We start from the raw sequence: 16571 nt of genomic DNA on the forward strand, positions 1-16571 counted from the left end.
AAAAAGAAAAAAAAAACCCAACCTACCCAAACAGAAACACGCAAATAAGACCAGGAATAACGATGTATTTTTAGGTACCATTCTTCACGTTGCATCAGTACAGATGAATTTGGATCAAAGACAAAAGAGAATAGAAAACTAAGGACCGAAATGGGAACGTAAAGCTAGCTCACATGCAACTTTAATTCCTTCTGTACTAAAATGTGAACTTGCTTGACTCCTGTTCTGAAAGCCGGTTGCGCACACTGATAATTACTTTGTCCTTTTAGTTATATCTAGCAAACCCCCACATTCATTAAGTAACCTTCAGCTATAAACTTGACAAAGCTTTTTTCAGTGAACTATCAACATAAAAAACATGAAGCAGTGTAACAGGCAACTCATCTGATTTTGCACAGCACATTCTCTTTCCTCCTATGCATTTGACTAATGTACTGCTCCTGCTTGATTTCTCTCTCTGCAGCATAGTTGCTGCTGGATTCCTTATCATCCTCCTTACTTAACGACATTGGGACGTTTCCTACAGCTTTCCAGGAATGCCACAACTCTAGCATGAATGTGAACATACCATCACCAGTCCTAGTATCTTCTACAGCAGATATCACTCTCTTGGCTCAAGTACAAGACAACTTCAGACCTAACAAAATCCTCACTTCCAGGTTGAGAGAAAAGAAGCAACACAGTGTATTAGAAAATATCAGTTCCTTTACCTGTGGAACAGAATAACCCCTGCCTTGATTTACCATCTGGACTGAGTCCAGCTCTGGGCAAGTGCCCCCCTACTTGGCAGCCACATACATGGACCTACAATCCCTCCAGGCCCAAACCATCTTGGTGGGAAGGAGAAGAGCAGCAAAACTCTTACCCATCATTTTTAAAGAAAAAAAAGAAAGGAGGTGAGAGGCAGGGAATCAAAGTAAAACACCCATAGTCAAGACAGCCCTTCAACCCCCTTTTCCAACATGGCCTGAACAAAACACCCCCCTCAAAGTGGGGAGAAGCGACCACGCTACCCTCCTCCCTTGTTTTAATCGACTCACCCGGCTTTGTCTGGATGCGTAAGTCACCCTCCAACAGAGCCACGAGTCCCCAGCTCACCACCCTACACAGGCCCCGCCGTGCAGCCCATTAACCCAAAAGGCCTAACCACCACACTCACCCCCACCACCTGATAGCATCCCCACCACCACAGCTGCCAGGGACCAAGGCTGATGAGGGCCCACCCACACCCTGCTGCAGGTCACAAACCCACCATGTTTTACCAGAAGACTTGGATCGATCCTTTCAGTCCCAGAGCACTAGATTTTTGGAATTAGGCTATTCTTCAGAAGCAGCCTTAGTCCTTAGGCTAGTACCCAGGGACCTCTCCCAGACTGGAGACCCTGCCCGCCAGTCCCTGCCCCCAGAGTTGGTTACCTCTCGGTCACCTTGCTTTACTCGGGCAGTGGGTCAGCAATAGGGCTCAGCTGTTTAGGACTAACTAGCTTGCACCTGAGCTGCAGGGCTTCCCTCTCCTCAGCTCCAAGATTTGCCATACACCACTTCAGTTTCAAGCAGGAGATGTAGAAGTCCTACTTTGATAGCCTGACTTGTTGCCCCGTGGTTCAGCTGCTCTTCAGGGTTGCATGAACTTATCCTCTCCAGCTAAAAAATTCAATCTCCCAGAGAGCTTCTGGGTAAGAGCTATTGTGTAAAAAGGGGCAGCAGCAAAACCCACTTCAACCTTCTCTGACTGCACATTAAAAGGTCCTGCTAAGTGCTTTGGGAGGAAAAAACCCTCAGTCACACATTAGATCAAGGACTGGGAAGAAGCATGTCTCGGTGTCCTCAGATAAATGTTGAACATAACACTTGCCTCTATTTCCAGCATTTCCATTTTTTAAACTGGATCTAGACATGAGGATTCAATGGGGTACTGAAGGAAACTGCAACTTAGGTGTTAGCAAGCCCTGGTGATTTCTATCAGATGACAAAGGAGAGCTCAGTTGCTCCTCAGCCCCCGTGCCACATCCTCTGCATCGTTAGCAGCGTCACATCCAGCCTAGCTAATTGTGGGCAGGCTGAGGGCACTAACCTTAGCCCCTCTGATGATCTGAGAAATTTCCTTGGCTGCTTTGTTCCTCTGGGGCCTCAATAATATGCATATGGTTCTGGGTCCCTATCTGGGGACCAAATGCTGGAAAATTAGGTTCTGTATTGACTATTTTTAGGTACATAAATTCTTTATTGGACCTAAATCTCAGAGCTATACTGAATGAAGGCATCAATTATTAAGTATCGCCTCAGTAATTAGTCTTTCATGTTAGCTGAAAAGCCTAGCATTCCCTCATTTGATCAGAGGTCTCTATCTGTTCTCATTTTCTGTCATTTCAGATATTTTTATGTCAAGCCTGATCTTTGAAACTTGAGGGCTTACGAATTAGAAGGAAAATGTTCTGTAATATAATAAAAGTGAGAGCTAGAAGTTATTCTAATACATGTTAATTAACTCTGTATTTTATTCTACAAAAAAAAAAGGCAAGCAGTTGGTAGATACTTTTACACATAGGAAGAATTCAGCTGTGTGGAGGTCACTCAAAAATGGGGCAAGACTAAATGGATCAATCCCACCACATGATGTTCCAACCTCATCACTTGTGCTTATGTCATCTCCATGTGATTTGCAAAGCAAAATTTAGACATATATTGCCCTTTACTTTACGGATCTTCGATGCATAAATATTACCTTAGAAAGTGTTCTTTCAGTATGTTTGGGTTTTTTTCCTTTTAGACAAGTGATACCATGACCTTTGTTTTCCTCCAGTGGCTTGAAGGTTGTGACAAGATCTTCAGACAACCTGAGTCATGACATTGCAAAGGGTGAAGATGAAGCTGAGTTCCTCCTCTTCATACACTTCTTTTTCCTAGCTTGATTTATTAAAAAAAAAAAATAAAAAAAAATCCAGTTGTAACCTCATCTGTCAGCCTACCTGTCCTCCTACATATGGAATAAACCAAAAGTGACAAAGATGGGGTAGGCATTCCCTTGGGTGGAAAAAGCATCTTCAGAAGGTTTGGCTGCTCTGCAGAATGGGGAGCATCAAAGGGACCGTTGAGGTAGCTCTTCCTTCACCTCTGTGCAGCTCAGCACACATGCTGTCAAGCACACACACTAGCACTTGTACAGAAAGCAAAACTGCTGAGCTGGCAAGTTACTGAACACCAAGAAAATCTTGCAAAAGCTTAGGTGACTTGAAGCGCCACAGTGATATTCTGCTCTCAGCTTGAGTACATAGGCTCCAATACATAGGATGCATCTTTCCAGTGAAGGGCCAGCAGAAGAGGTCCAAAGGGAATGCAGGTTGCCCAGCTTAGGACAGCCACAAGCAGCTCTAGCTGAGTGCACCTCATCACCCTAGGATCAGCTGTAAGATGCCCACAGCAGCTTTTTCCCATTCTGCCACTCAGCTACACTGACAGTGAGCTGAGGTGGCTGCAGACCCCAACAGACCTGGAAGTTACTTGATTTTGTAACTTCAAGTGCTAAGATGAATGAACTTTCAGGCATATCAGCAACATTATTACAGTTAATTGCACTTGTCTTAAGCTCCCACTCACTGCATAAATTGCGCTTTTGCAAATACTAAGACTTCTGGTTGATTTAAAGCAAACCCTTTCCTGCAATGTCCTCGCTCTCCCACTTTTTTCTAAAGACAATTTTACCTGTAGGTTATTGGAGCAGAAGCAGTTGTGCTGTTTATATGTAAAGTTCAACTGCACAAGCAAATGAGGTGAAACTGCAAGAAAAGACTTTTTGTTGCTGTTGTTGCCCCTATTCAGAAACTAGACAAAAGCATAATTTCAAGAACAAGGTCAAAAAAATGGTTGGAAAGGTATTTTAACAACACACTTCATCCAAACTTTAGAGAGGCACACAGCATTAAAATTATCCCCACAAACATTGTATTCCCATTTTCTTGCCCAATCCTTCAGTTCTTTTGGGTAGAAACTACCCTCTTTTACCCTACTCCAGGTGGAGACCAGGGGATAGAGTTAGTCAAAGAGATACAGAGATGAGACTATGGCCTGATATTCTGCCCAGATGGAAGGATATCCTTTTAATAGCTTTCCCATAGGAAGCAGAGTTATTTATGTTGCCTTTAGTGACAGTTTATTTGATATAAAAAACAGGACTCTGCCTCCTGGGCTTTTGATTCTTGGTAGCAGTACTCAAAGCAAAGCTCGCCTTTTATATTTTTCTCTTGTATATTTTTCATTTCATGTACCTGCCACTGGACTCAGCTTTTTCATGAGTAGCACCACTGAAGCACTCCAGCAGTCTGGCTACCTCATTCATCAGGGCAGCTTCGTGTCTAGTGGTTTACTGTAATTTGGCAGCATAGCTTTTAGTAAATTAATACTTGCTGTCATCTCCCATGAAAGGGAATATGGAGGTAACCATTGTTCCAGCTTAAAGTGTAGGTCCAAATTCTATTCCCTTTCATGCTCTTTCCAAGAGTCTGTACTCCAAGGGTTGCCTATTGCTTAGAAAAATTGGGGCATTTAATAAGTACTGCTTTACAGCCTAACACTATGAAGTTTCAGTGAGCCAGCAGTTCTGCTCTGGGGAGAAGGCCAGACCCCAAGTGCTGGCTTTGATTTTATGTGCCTATCATTATAGTGACTTGACAGATGTTTAGAGCGCTCTTAAATAAACATGACAAACAAAATTACCATATTTTCTGTGGTTCCCACACTTTTCACTACAGTGATCCTATTTATTTATTACATAGCCACATTGCCAGTCAACTGCATTGGTTAAGAATTATAGTATCATCCTAATTCCACAAACACATAGCAATTTTTAACATCCTAATTCAAAAAGATTTCTTCTGTGCACAATGTTTTTTCCTTTCTTCAGAATCACCCTGCACTTCACTAGATAGCTAAGGTGATAAATCAATCGTTGGTGGCCAAGATAACGAGGGAATACAAGAAGTTCCTGGTAGTCTGTGTGACTGGGCTATTCAAGATGACTCATTTTCCTTGCCACAAGAAAGAAATTAGGCATTTTCATATCCAACCCAGTGAAAAGATGCAACTGTTGGATCACACCATGAATCTGCATTACTATAACACCAACCAGCCATGAACAGAGAACCTCACTGCACATGGCAGAGAGTACAGCAGAGAGCAAAGAGATGATCCTTGTCTCTAAAGGTTACAATCCCAGGACAAGAGAAAGTAGAGGGATACAGACAGATGTGGAGTATTTCAGCAAAATGGAGACAAAGTGAGTGACCACAATGGATTTGCTCTGAGCATGACTGTAGCCAAACAGTACTCCATCTTTTTATCACAGCAAAAGAGAATTTCTTAGAGTGATTGAAGAAAAGGAGATAAAATACTTGTAAAGAGCTTCTCTCAAGCATGAAGGGAAGCATGTGCTGGCACTAACCTGCACCAGTAAAAAGAAAACAAAACACAATTCCAGAATGCATTCTATGTTAGGTGTTTAAAATTTTTTTTTTCTTTTTACAGAGACATCCTAACACAATTGTTACCTATACTAAAGATGTTCTTGTTGCTGCTATCTGAATCAGCCACAAACTGGAATAGAGTACATAAACCTAACTCTCAAACTCCTCTCTAACTGCTGTACAGCACAACAATTGTAAAATAAAATTTAAGGGAAAAAAAAGAGAGAAAAAAAATTAAAAAGAAAAAAGAAAAAATGAAGAAGGAAAAATGAAAAAAAAAGGCAACCTCAAAATGGTGGGATATTGCTGGAGAATACTGAGGAAAGAAGGAATTCTGCTGAACTGTTGGACTGGTTTTGTTTGTAATGATTTTTCAGGCTAATGATTTTTAGTTCTGGGTTTTATCATCATCTGTAGGATGTCAGAAGAATACAAAGTCAGGTGTAAAGGACCTGACTTCAGGGTACCCTGATTTGTAACGCTCTGGACTTGCATTAAGGATCACTTGCTTCAGATATAGCTCAAATACAGACTGACCATCAAAAGCTCCTGAGATAATTACTGTCCCAAGAATTGCCATTGCTTCTTTGAATTCATTTTTAGGTTTTTTTATTTCAGGATAAGAAGGGTCACAGGCAGTTTCAAACCCAAGCTATGTATCTGCAGTGATGAGATAGCACTTCAGTTGTCAAGCTACCTCTCTCACACAGCTCCCAGGTCGCACAGGTGGAGAAAAAAACCACTTGAGGACTTCATGTAATCACCACAGCTGCCTCCAGATCCTCTCAGGTCAGTATCCCCTGTCTTTCTGTTCTGACTGGCTTCAAAAATCATTTTGCTGCAAAATTACCAAACTGACAGGCAGACAAGCTGGAAGAGATAGGAAAACAGCTTTATTTTGGTCGCATGCAATTCCAACAGCTGTCTTAAGCACTGCAGGAAATAGCAACCCACAGAGGTCTGCACAGGATGGTGTTGTCCTGCACATGCATCATGTCATGCCACAATCTCCTCAGCGACATATTGTTTTCAAAATTTCTGGCATATTAATTGGGAAAATACTAATCAGGTGCTTAGTCCATCTTTACCATTTCTCATGTATGTTTTTTCATAAATAACCCTTTCCACCTGCACTGGAGATTGTTTTATTAATTTCTAATAGAACCAGAAATGTGCAAATCAGAGGTGTACAGCACATAAATTTGCTTCAATGAGTTACATTTGTTATGCAAGATGCCACTAAAAAAAACCATTAAAATGTATGAAGTCATTTAACGATAGTCTACAGTCATAAGCAGAAACAAAACAAACAAACAAAAAGAATGAAAGGAAAGTATCCTGACTTATCTTTGTAGCTAGTTATGCATTTCTGCATTCTGTTTTTCTGTGCGGAGTAACTGGCTTAGGATTTGTAATTAAAAGGAGGAAAGGTTTATGTATGCTCTGTAGTTAAGGGCTTTACATATTCTCCATTGTAATCCTTTACTCTTGGAGCAGTAGGCTGTGTTAAAGGACAGTAAGTATGGAGCAACTTTATTGAGATTAGCAAACTGATGTGCAGATGCAGCCCTTCTGTACTGACAATAAAAATTAGTTTCAGTTCTAAACCTGATTTCCATGATCACCAACCAACAGCAAGAATTTAGAGGAATTTTCTCTTTACTAATTTTTAAGGAACTGTATTCTTATATTTTCAGTCTACACAAGCAGAAACCAGTGCTAATTTTGTACTAAAGTCTCGCTCGTTAAAAGACAGGCCAAGCTCAAAAGCAACATGCAGCTGCAGTGATAAAACAAAACTGCAGCCTCTGCTCTGATCTTGATAGTGGAAATAAATAGGAATCCATTTTTTCAAAACCCATTCACTACGTAGAACAGTGGTTTAAGGGCTTCAAGTTGGAAAAAGTGAATTTCATCTAGCATTCAGCTCTGGAGTGGCCTGTTGCCAAAGGCTGCCCCTGTCCTACAAAGGCCAAACTCATCTCTTCTTACTCCACCTGTGCAGCATGAGCAAGAGCAAAAGTTTCTTCCCTTTCAAGCTATCCCAGCATCGTTAGTCAACCGGCACCCAGAAAGGTATCATACATTTATAACTGGTGCACATTCAGAGCTTGCAAAAGAGCAAGAGTACACTGATATAATGCAGGCTACACTGACTCTCTTCTGACAGTCTCTAAGGACACTGAGAGATGAAAAGGTCTTTGTGCCTGCACCACCTCCACGTTATAAAGCGCACAATAGTACATGACTTGTCACTCCCACTTTCACTTTTCACAGCAGAGCCTAATTTTTTATCCTCCTTTTTGCTACAACACACTAAGGTATTTTCTATTAAAAAAGCATTCAGACTTTGTGACTTTTCACTCTGTAGTTCAGAAGGGCCTAGACTGCAACTCTTGCGCTATTATTCTGTCCAAATGTGCAATACAGTGCCTTTAAAACTGTAAAATTCCATCTCTTCTGCTACAGAACAAGCAAAGGTGACAAATCATTCTAAATGCTGTATACATTACAGAGAAAGGTATGCTAAATATGGTTGTGTAGTTAAAGCAGAACCTTTCTTTATCCCATTTACCACCTGATCTAGTGGACGTGAATCAGGGATTGTCTGCTGCAGGGATGCACTCTACGTCAGGTGGACACATCCCATATTTGACTCTTTCAGACTATTTACTTCAATACTCATATAGCCCTGTTGAATTTGGCACTCAACTGTCAGGAAATTTGTGCATGGTAGAAAATATAGGGAAACTTTGGACAAAACCATGATCTTGGAAACAAACTTCAGGAATGGCTTTCCACTACTTTAGCGTGCTTGAGTGCACAAATACTGAATACTATAATCTTTGGAGAAAATGCAAAATCCACACAAAACAGGAGCAGATTTGTGACTGGTATAAAAGTCAGAATCAACAGTATAGCAATGTATTCTCTTATGTTCCCATGAGAGAAATTTTAACAAATAGATTCATATTCCTAATAATCCAGCAAAGTTAGCCTCTGTCTCCCCCAAGCCAAATGAGACTAAAATACACTTACGGTGCCTCTTCAGCAAGGAAAAAAAAAGGAGCTATCACTAAACTACTATTTAAGAAGTCATTTCAGGCTGTTGTTCATCTTCTGGAGAATATTGTTATTTATTACTAATGACAAATAATACATTCCCATCAGGATCTCTATTATATGCATATTATATGCCTTTCTCTAGAGGGCAAAGATCTGGCTGCATGTAAATAGTCTTGAGAATTAGCTAGAATTAACAATTAAGTTAATAAAGTAAATCCTTCTAAAGGAGATTCTCACTGAGGACATTCATTTGCCAAAGTCGGACTAAAGATGTCTATATAAACACTCTTGTGACATTCCCAGAAAAAAACAGTGCACCCAGAGCATTTAATGAATACTACTATTAATAATCAGTAACAGTGGTGACAGAACACAGTGTATTATCCCAGTTTTAGTCACAAAGAATTCTAATACCAGCAGCCTGGTCATAGTGTATTAATTACAAACCATAGAGAGATGAGTTGCTTTCTCTATAATTATATGTCTACAGCAACTAGACTAGAAAAATAGCTAAACATTCAGAAATAACTAAATCAGGCAATAAATAATATATTATTTATTACATCACCAGTGTAGATAGATTGCTATAATTCATAAAAAGTTGTGAAGTCCATTGGTTTCCTAAGATACTGATTTTGAATTGAGCTATATTTTCAAATCACTATGTTTACATGAAACAAGAGTCAGTGTACCAAAGTGGGGGTTTTAGTCAATTTAAGATGATACAACAATGTCAATACATATTAAAGGCACAAATAAATCTGCATCCAGAATAAAAAGCTGTATAAGCTACTGTATCAGCTGTTATGTATAAAGGGTAAAATGATGTTGTTCTACAATAAGTAATGTACCTGTTGTTTATAAACTTACTCAATGTATTCCTCTGAAAGTTTGTGAAAGCATGATAAGCAATGGTCTAAAATTGAAACATTCAAGTTTTCTAAGTATAATAAACATATTCCAATCGATTTTCACACAGGCTCTTTTCAATTGTAAAAATAATTTGGCAAAGCAGAGAATGCTTTCTCAAATGAAAGAGCTAGCATTTTTAATATCTCTGTGTAGCTCAACAGCTTTTTTTATAATAACAGTAAATCAGCATCTTCTCTATTTTTCCCCAAATGGAACACTTTATTTGCAGTAAGGTTACGTTGTTCACTTAAATCTGCAGGGCGACAAAACCAAAAAAATCTTATTCATGTTTTTATGACAAAATAATTACTTTAACTCTGAGAAATTCATGTAAAATGTATATTTCTCTTAATATAGAAAATCCTTTCCTTTCAAGCAGTACTCCAAGGTAGGAAAGAAAAGGTAATTACCACATAACTGTATGACAGCAATTTATTAGAAATATTACTGCTGTATTTCGACACTATATGTAGTTTCCCTGACAGGAAAATTTCCTTCCCGGGAAATAAAGTTATATACATATATAGACTTTTGATGTGCACGTAGGGTTGACTCTAAGTAGAGCAGCCTTCCATTTCTTCTCCCACAGGGCATGCTGTATTCCTATTTAGAGGTGATCAGTGTAGAAATAATGCTGGAGGAGCAAGAACTCCAAACATACAGACCAGATTTTCTCCCATCTGCCATCCTGGCCTTACAGTTTGCTTAGTGACCTAAGAAAGGTCCATTCCAGTTCAAGGGTAGTCCCTTTAGAGGTTTAGCACTTCTGGGGGTTCCTATGTTGCCCTCCAGCTTTCCTCCTGTTGTATCAAAAAAAAAAGTTTCAGGAAGATGTAAAGAGAGGAAGGCACGGCTAGGATGTTCATGAGATTCAGCAAGCTTCTGGGTTTGATCCGTTCGGGCTGTTTGCAGCTCAGACAGTAGCACCTCAAGGCTGCCTAAATATTAGAAAAAGGAGGACAGACAGCCTGAAGCTACAAAACACAGAGGCGATGCCAAAGTAAGCTCTTGCCCTGGTACTCAAGCTCTGCAAATTGATCTCCCTGCCTCTTATGCAGGGCTATCAAAAAAATCGATGTTTTGACCAACATAGAGACTTTACCAGATGGAGTACACAAAAGAATACTAAAAAAGGTAAGACTATCACAGGCAACAGTAAACAATATAGAATATCTCTGGCTACTTCTTGGACAGATTTTAGATTGTTTTTATTAATGTAATTTTCTTCTAACACTGAGAAATAAATTGTTTTGCTAGGTGGCACACGTGCCTTTACAGATTCTTATGTGCCAGAACTTGTCTCTCATCCAAAATGTCTTGCCAATGTCTTTTTTTATGGTATTTGATTGGCAGTACAAAAGAAAGCAACCCTTTACCAAACTGAAATACCATTTTTACAAACTTGCTTAACTAGCAAGTATCCTAATGGTCTGGAAAGGTCCCCATGTATGTGTGAGAGAACGAAGGTTACAAATGGATTTTTATTAAGTCCTAACTCATGCTATCGTAGCTCCATATTTGGAAGGGAAAAGTGAGCTATGGAAAAATTTCCAGAGGCAAGAAATGCAGGTTTTTAATACAAAAGTCTGCTCTTACAGGAATGAAAAGAAAAACCTTTACAGAGTTCATCAAGTTTTATAAATTCACTTAGCCATCCTCAGCATTTGCTATCTATCACTGTACATGGAGAGGAAGAATATATTTTCTAACAACATTAATGGTACTAGATGCATTTGGAACATGATAACTGTACCTGCTTATAACATCTGGACTGTTGCATCTTTTCTTCTTCAGTTACTAAACTTACAAATAAAGGATTTTATTTGTTAATGCTTTGTTCCAAACAGGCAAATCTAGTTTGATAAGGTAGGATAACTTAGATCTGTTACAAAAGTGAAAAAAGAAACAATATCTTTTATACATAAATTAATAGGTGTTCTTTTCCCGGAGATCATATACAAAGTCAAGGTAAATAAATGCTGAATGGATTTAATATCCATACTAATATCTCAAACATTGTCACAGGATCTCAAAACAACATGTTCTTTTCAGCCGGTCCTGAGATGCCCAAAAGTTTCTTTAAAACGAAAGAAACCACATAGACACTCACTTCTATAGGCTGGTAAATGGAAAGAAACTGGTTAGAATGATCCAAGGGTTTAACCTAAGGTATCACATCTCTGAATGTCAAAGACAATAAACATTAAACATTACCAGTCCCTTTCTGAAAATCAGATCCAAAAGGCACTGAGACACATCCCACACAAATCAGATGATTGGAACCATGTAAGAAAAGAATCCTCCCTCTTCACTTACCACCACACAGTTGCAGACTATCCTTCCCTTGGCCAAGACCTAATTAAAGAGGCCATTGTAAAATATTCACTGCAGAAATGACTGCTCTGGTGTGAAAGGCTACTGCCCTTACGGCTGCTTGTCCAAACACTTCTGCAGAAGGTTACCAGCAACCACAGGACAACTGGCAGGACAGCTGGTCAGAACTCCCCACACCTCCCTCAGTGCAAAGACGGAGCAATTGCCATCAGCTCTGTATAGCTCGACAGAAGAAATTGCAGCCTGCCAAGTTTTTGAAACAAAATAGCAAGAAACACAATTTAAGGTACAGCAACCAAAGAGCATTATTTTTAATATCAAGAAAAAAAAAATTTCTGTGCTGGGTGAGTCAAGCCTTTATTGCTAAACCAGCTTAAATTAAAGTAGGTGGCAAACTGCTATACTCTGTAGTCAATGAAAGTAGTCAATGAAAGCGCAAAAATCAGTTTCACAAATTATTTCTTAGCATTCCAGTTGTAGCAAGCAGGAGATTCAGAAAAGCTTATTTTAATTAAAAACTTTATTTTTCATTACAATTCACAGTTTATACATGGCAAGATGAACCCTTGCCATGTGGACATTCAGAACACTGTGCTGGGGAGACAAGGGTCTTTGTTATAACAGCATTGCTCGGTGCTGTGTCATGAAACTTCCTTAATTTTAAAAGCATACTCTCTGTAAATGTTAATTGATTGATATTTACACTGAATTGACTGAATTTACATATTAACTTATATTTATTAGAAAACAAGCTAAGCATCCAAAAAACATTAACATTCATATCTTGCATGTTATCTAATGGTCAGAGATGCTGTAAGATTTGCCACTTGAATCATGCCCAATCAGCAAAGTCCCATTCTTTTTTAATTTACACAGAGCCTAAATGATTGTTTAAGGCCTGTTCTATTCATTTTATGTACAGCCAGGTTACAACAGACTAACATAAGAAAAAAATGCAAAATTATCCATTCCATCCTGCATTTCTTCTGAATCTCATGTACACCTATAAGCAAAACAGAAAAATACAAAATCAATGTGTTTTCTTAAAACCAATAAAGAAAACCCATAGTCTGGTTTAGATCTGCTTCTCATTAGCCTATCCTGTCTGAACAATCATCGGTATTCAGATTGTGCTATTTATCAGCTCTTCTTCATGCCTGCACTTATATTCAGAGCCATCTCTATTTGAAATGTAGAAAGTCACAGTGATACCAGTTTCAATTGCATTCCCACGTTAGTCACAGCTCCGGCACAGGCAGCCACTGTACTGTGTGACATTCAGGAAAGCACTCCAGCAGGATTCCTGGGTAAAATATCATATGGCGTCTGGTGTGCCTTGACTTAAAGAGGAAGTTAAGAATCCTTTTCATGGAGCACATATCTGGCAGAAGGTTTATGCTTATTAAAAATAGCTGTATTTTTCTGCATTGTTTTCTGGATGTGGTTATTAGAATACAGCAATTAAAGGCCTCTCCTGCCTCTCCTCAAAATAGTAATTTTTATTTGCTCTTGTCATCTACCAAATAATTTAGTGATAGATAAGCTGCAGATTTTTTGGTACATCTGACGCAGAGAAAAACAACTGCTGAACACTGCTTGAAAAAATAAGACCCAAAGAGGGTCTGCAAATTCTGCAAGTCAGTGTGAACAAGTATCAGCTGGACCTGAGTAAAACAAAATGCTTCTGGGGGACATGTTTGCAACTTTTGAAACTGCAGTGCCTTTAAATTTAGAGCTAAGAACATCATTTGATGATTGTTGAGTTTTGGCATTCATTCATGCTGGTTGGCATCTTCATGACAGACACCTTTAAAACACCATCGTTTCAAGAAGAATGAAAGCTCAAATCAAATACACTTCTCATGCAAAAAAAACCAACCAAACAAAAACCGTACAGGAACTGTAGAGGTTCTGGTTCTTCAAAAGATAAGGCACTGACAAAAATTTCTTAGGTAAAAGGCTGCATAAGAATTTCTTGCCATTTACAAATGTGTTGTAGTCCAGAAATGGTCCATTCCTAGGCTCAGTAAGGTAGACCCTGAAAATTTAAGGACTGATCCCTCAAAGCTACATTGTTACCATAAACAAGTGTGATTCATTCTTGAGGCCATATGGCACATTAGAAGTGAAAAACAGTCTGGGCAGATAAAGGCAGAAGTCGTTGCTTGTTCCAGCATCTTTCGATAACAGAAGTGCCATTCATCTTTGTGTCTTTGAAGAGATGCGATGGTAACTCTGGACTGTAGTTTCTGTGGAACTCATGCACACATATAAAATGCTATTAGCATTGATCATCGACAGGGTGGAGAAAAAAGGTATATGGCTAGTGTAAGCCAAGAGCTTCTCGAGGACTGGGATCCAAAGTCACGGCTACTTAATGTTTTCGATAACAGCTATCTCTTCTGCTGCACAGTGCGGTGTCAAACCATTCATGTAAATGCTGTCTGTCTTTGTTAGAGCTGGCAAGATGTCCTTCTCACTGGTGAGATGGTTGACTGACAGGGTTCTCTTGCAGGGAGTCAGGTCTTGATTGTGGTTGACAGCGAGTTCTGCAGAGAGCTTCCTTTTGATAGAGGTGGCCCGCTGGAACTTGTCATAGATCTCCACGCTCAGGCGCCTTCGAGTTTCTTTGAACTCTGCAGTGACGTTGGCTGTCCACTCCGCAGCATGGGCTCTGAATTCCCCTACCTGCGGCAAAGATGAGGAAAAAAAAGGAAGCATTATGGGGCCAATGACTTTAGACACTGGTTAGGCTCAAGAGCCCAATGAGAGAGCAATGCATCTTTGGGCTGGCAAAGAGCTGCTGCTGCTGCCGGCACAGATTTCTCATGCCGCAGACTCACTCTTTTATTGATAGCAACTAAATAGGAAGATGTCGCACTAGTAAGAGTTAACAACGCTTCCAAAAACCACAATAAAAATCTTTTCTGCTAAAATTTTTGTCTTTAATTATAGACAGTCAGCAATACAGGGAAGCTGCAGAGCCCTGACAGCTGCACAGTACCCAGCTGGTCAGGGGATGCTGAAATCCCAGCAATCCGGGCTGTGTTATGCATTGTTACTAGGGTGCAGGGTTATTTATGAGCACTTCTACTGTCTCTGGAAAGATCCCTGGGAGACTTGGCAAAGAATTTTCTAAATTTAGACAGAAAAGCTTTTGTAAGGGAAAATGTCAGCTGCTTGTGTTCTCTCTTCTGTGGTTGCTCAAACGTAGCGCCAATACAGCAACAGTTTCAATCATGTCAGCGACATGTCTGCTTACCGCCCCGAGTCCACCGACACGACGTACTAAAAAGCATGAAGACAACTGCAGAGCAGGACTCCGGGAGCTGTTACCGATCCCAGCCGAAGGAAACGTGGCCTGCCAGTCACAGCCTTTATGGCAAAGGCTGATGCACTTTCACTAAAAACTACCATAATTTTTAGTCCTTAAGATTTCTTTCCACAATTTCAATGTTTCCATACTAGGAAAGCTGGAGCATCCCATGAGCCTGGGCTCTGAGGATAGGGCTGAGGAGGGGGAGGAAGGCAGTTGCTGGCACAGAATCCCAAATTATCCTTATTTTTCCTCAGCTATGGCATGAGGTAGACTGAGCTGCTCACCCAGATAGTAGTCATAGGTGAACTATGGCCTTGTAATTTATATGCTATTTATATTTTTGCTCTTGTATTTCAACCAAACCAGTGTTACAGTATTAAATAAGTTATATAGGTAATTAAAGAAGGCATCTTTTGAGGAGATTATCTCGTTGTAGCTGCAAAGGAAATAGATTGTTTCTCTTTAAATCTCTGCTTTGTAGGCAGTTTAATAGTTGGAAGGTATAGCACAGGGAAGATTGAATGCTGATAAATATAACTCCAAAGCAAAGCATTTCAGGAGAATTAACCCACTGAAATAAATTAGTCTAATTGGTACTTCTCAGTCCAGAATTTCAATTATTGGCAAGCAAGCTTGGACTTGGTGAGCACAGAAATAATAATAAAAAATATTAATACAGAAAAAATATGGGGTGATGGGGTGGTAAACCATCAGAGGAAAGTGGCCACAGGCTTATTCTTGCTTTGCAGTGCAGTGGAAAACAGGAATATAATGAAGGTAGAAAAATAAATCAGCTCACCCAGGAGTGACAGGGTTTCAAGAAAACTTTTCCCCTCCAGAAACAAAACAAAAAGATCTCTTTACCCAGGGGTCATTTTATTACATTTGTCTCAGCTTCAGTGAATTACACAGATGACTAATGTGGACCCATTATGTATATTTTCTAAAACAAGGATTATTATCTGTAATACACAGAGGACTCACCCAGCTGAATGATTATTAGTATTTAAATTGTGCAATTAGGATCAGACACACTGTACTTCAGATCTAAAAATAATGAAATCTGTAATGCTGAAACATTTCAGCTGCTACAATGTTTTTATTTGTAGTAAACAAGTAATCAAAATATGATAAGCAGTATCAGTGCACACCCTGGGGCAGCTTGGTCCTTCTCCAAAGCTTTATTAAAGGCAGCCTGCTCAGGTTCTGGAGCATGCTTCTGTCCAGGGGAGCAAAGAGCCAGTATACAGGTTCTTATCTTACCCTATACATTTGTACCCCTCACTAGCTGTGTAAGCATTTACCAGACCAGTTATTTTGCTCAGGCACACATCTCTGGCATTGCATGTGGTCACATTCAAGGGATGCTATCAGACTGGTAGCTTTAAAATTGTGTCTTGGCAACCTACTGGAAGCTACAAGCATCTTGAACTGTCTCCCCATAGGCTTTTTAACCTTCCTTTTACTAGTAGTTTCAGTTC

The 16571-nt window shown here is 39.6% G+C and overlaps 1 protein-coding gene across 6 annotated transcripts in view; it reads right to left on the reverse strand.

Annotated features, from left to right (window-relative positions):
* Positions 1-8685: 8685 nt before the first annotated feature.
* KCNK2 (potassium two pore domain channel subfamily K member 2) overlaps positions 8686-16571 on the reverse strand; it is a 129424-nt gene continuing 121538 nt past the window's right edge. For all 6 annotated transcript variants that reach the window (XM_075042644.1, XM_075042645.1, XM_075042650.1 and 3 more), the window contains 2 exons: positions 11754-14459; positions 8686-10375 (listed from right to left, as the gene is read on the reverse strand). In XM_075042644.1, coding sequence (XP_074898745.1) covers positions 14142-14459 — 318 coding nt within the window. In that variant the 3' untranslated portion in view covers positions 8686-10375; positions 11754-14141. The remainder of the gene's footprint in view (positions 10376-11753; positions 14460-16571) is intronic.

Source organism: Buteo buteo, chromosome 12 (assembly GCF_964188355.1).
Source record: "Buteo buteo chromosome 12, bButBut1.hap1.1, whole genome shotgun sequence".
NCBI lineage: Eukaryota > Metazoa > Chordata > Aves > Accipitriformes > Accipitridae > Buteo > Buteo buteo.